Source organism: Amphibalanus amphitrite, unplaced genomic scaffold (assembly GCF_019059575.1).
Source record: "Amphibalanus amphitrite isolate SeventyFive unplaced genomic scaffold, NRLGWU_Aamphi_draft 000158F_arrow, whole genome shotgun sequence".
NCBI lineage: Eukaryota > Metazoa > Arthropoda > Thecostraca > Balanomorpha > Balanidae > Amphibalanus > Amphibalanus amphitrite.
Window position 1 is genome coordinate 584229 of NW_024881653.1, and position 2197 is coordinate 586425.

At 47.2% G+C, this 2197-nt stretch overlaps 1 protein-coding gene across 1 annotated transcript; it reads left to right on the forward strand.

Moving 5' to 3' along the window:
• Nucleotides 1-852: 852 nt before the first annotated feature.
• Nucleotides 853-1684, forward strand: LOC122383210 (cuticle protein 7-like). Its single transcript, XM_043369377.1, has 2 exons — nt 853-879; nt 1154-1684. Exons 1-2 carry the CDS (start codon nt 874-876, stop codon nt 1592-1594), a joined length of 447 nt encoding a protein of 148 aa, XP_043225312.1. The 5' UTR covers nt 853-873; the 3' UTR covers nt 1595-1684.
• Nucleotides 1685-2197: the final 513 nt, after the last annotated feature.

The window sequence follows — 2197 nt, forward strand, 5'->3', positions numbered from 1 at the left end:
TAACAAACGAGTTTGCAGCAATTCCGTGAATAACGTGAGCTTCTTCGCCGTAAAATTTTGAAAAGCTGATCCGCATTTTCGAGCCAGGATCACGAAAGTGGATGTTATGAAAAAGTTTAAAAAGCGCACGAATAATGCAACTTTGCGGTTTTATCAAGCATGATAGCAGTAATAGTGTTGTCTTCTACGGAGAACAGGGGGCGGCAATGATGAACATATTTTTATAATTTACCTTTAGCTTGGCAGCCACTCGTGTTCCCATTAACTGCGGGAAACGAATGTGCCCAATGAACGAAAGTGTCCCGCTCTGCCCTTTTCTAAATGAGCTACAAATGATGGCTAAAGCCTTAAGTCTTGTAATAAGTTATGCGTGGCCGAAATGTGACATTTCAAAAACCGACTATGATTCCGGACGTCTCTTATTTACCTGTCCATAGATGAGGGATTCAGGGCATTACCAGAATGGTTGCGATACTTCTGTATTGCCTGTGCTGGTTTCAAGTCAATCTCCTCGAAAAAATTGACTAGCATCGTTATGGGAATCAGGTGCATCTGTGAGATTTCATAATGTTCCAAATACATGCGGTACACTTACCTGACATCCTGCATTTTTTATTTAAGCGAAAAACTAAGCCGTCATCGAAAACTAACATGGTCGTTGGTTCAAGTGTATGAATAGCAAAACGCATCGCTGGTCACTTCGACGTCCATTGTCCAGTGTCCACCAGACATCGTCGACACTCGACCTTGAAGATATGTTCGATCGGTCCAGTTGACTGCCGGGAGGGGTGACGGGCGTGCCCAGCTATATAAGCGGCCTCTCACTCCACACCGACATCAGTTGAGGAACGCTCACAACCGGATCACCACATCATGAAGGTGAGAGCGAACGCGGCGATTTGGTACCGAAGTGGGTCTCGGTCAGGGAGTGTTTCGGAATTGAGACGAAAGGTTAATAGTTAAATGTTCCCAGTCTGTGTCAGCCGTGAACACCGGAAGAAAAATTGCCGAGTGTGCTTGTAAGTGTGTGCACAGGCTCTCCAGGGCGTTGACGACAGAATTAAAAATGACTACGGTTATTTTTTATCTGCATCAATTTATGCATGGAATTCTTCCAACCCGGTGATCTAACTAAATATTTTCTATTTTTCAGGTGTTCATCGTTGCCGCCGTCCTGGCCGTGGCCGCCGGTGCCCCGGCCCCGGAGAACCCGCCGTCCTACCGCCCGGCCCCGGCCTACAAGCCGGCCCCCTACCACCCGGAGCCCCAGTACAAGGAGGAGCCCAAGCCGTACGCCTTCGACTATGCCGTGAAGGACGGCTACTCGGGCGCTGACTTCGCTGCCAACGAGAACAGCGACGGCAAGCAGACCACCGGCTACTACAAGGTGGCCCTGCCCGACGGCCGCATCCAGACCGTCAAGTACGTCGCCGACCACTACAACGGATTCAACGCCGAGGTTACGTACGAGGGCGAGGCCCAGTACCCCGAGTACCACCCAGCCCCGGCCTACAAGCCCGCCCCCTACAAGCCGGCCCCCGCCCCCTACAAGCCCGCTCCGGCTCCCTACAAGCCCGCCCCCAAGTACAACTAGTCCGAATGCCACTGTGATTCCTGTCCCTGTTGCTGCGTATTTATTGTCCATCAGTGTGTTTGTTTTATGCAATACAATGTGAAATGAATAGAAGCTGTTTTTGTTGCACGACAATTTCTCACTGGAGAAAGAAATCATTACGAACACAAAGAATCGATAAAAGACCTCCAATATAAACCATTTTGCTATCCAGCACGGTTGGCTACAGTTGAAAACACCGGAAGGTAGGAAGGGAGGGAGAAAAAAAAACAGAAGAAATACCACCTTGCTAAGACGTCATGGTTTTCCTTATTAGAATATATGACCTTCTCCTCGGAAAATGACCAAATGAATGAAAATGATTATTTATTGATGAATTGATGATATTTCGGTCACAGACCTTCGTCTAAATCGAATTCGTGAAATCGTACAAGGCAAAAGTAGCGAGTGAAAAAAAAGCCGCTACTTTTGCCTTGTACGATTTCACGAATTCGATTTAGACGAAGGTCTGTGACCGAAATATCATCAATTCATCAATAAATAATCATTTTCATTCATTTGGTCATTTTCCGAGGAGAAGGTCATATATTCTAATGATACTTCCTACATTTGTCATGCTCCTCG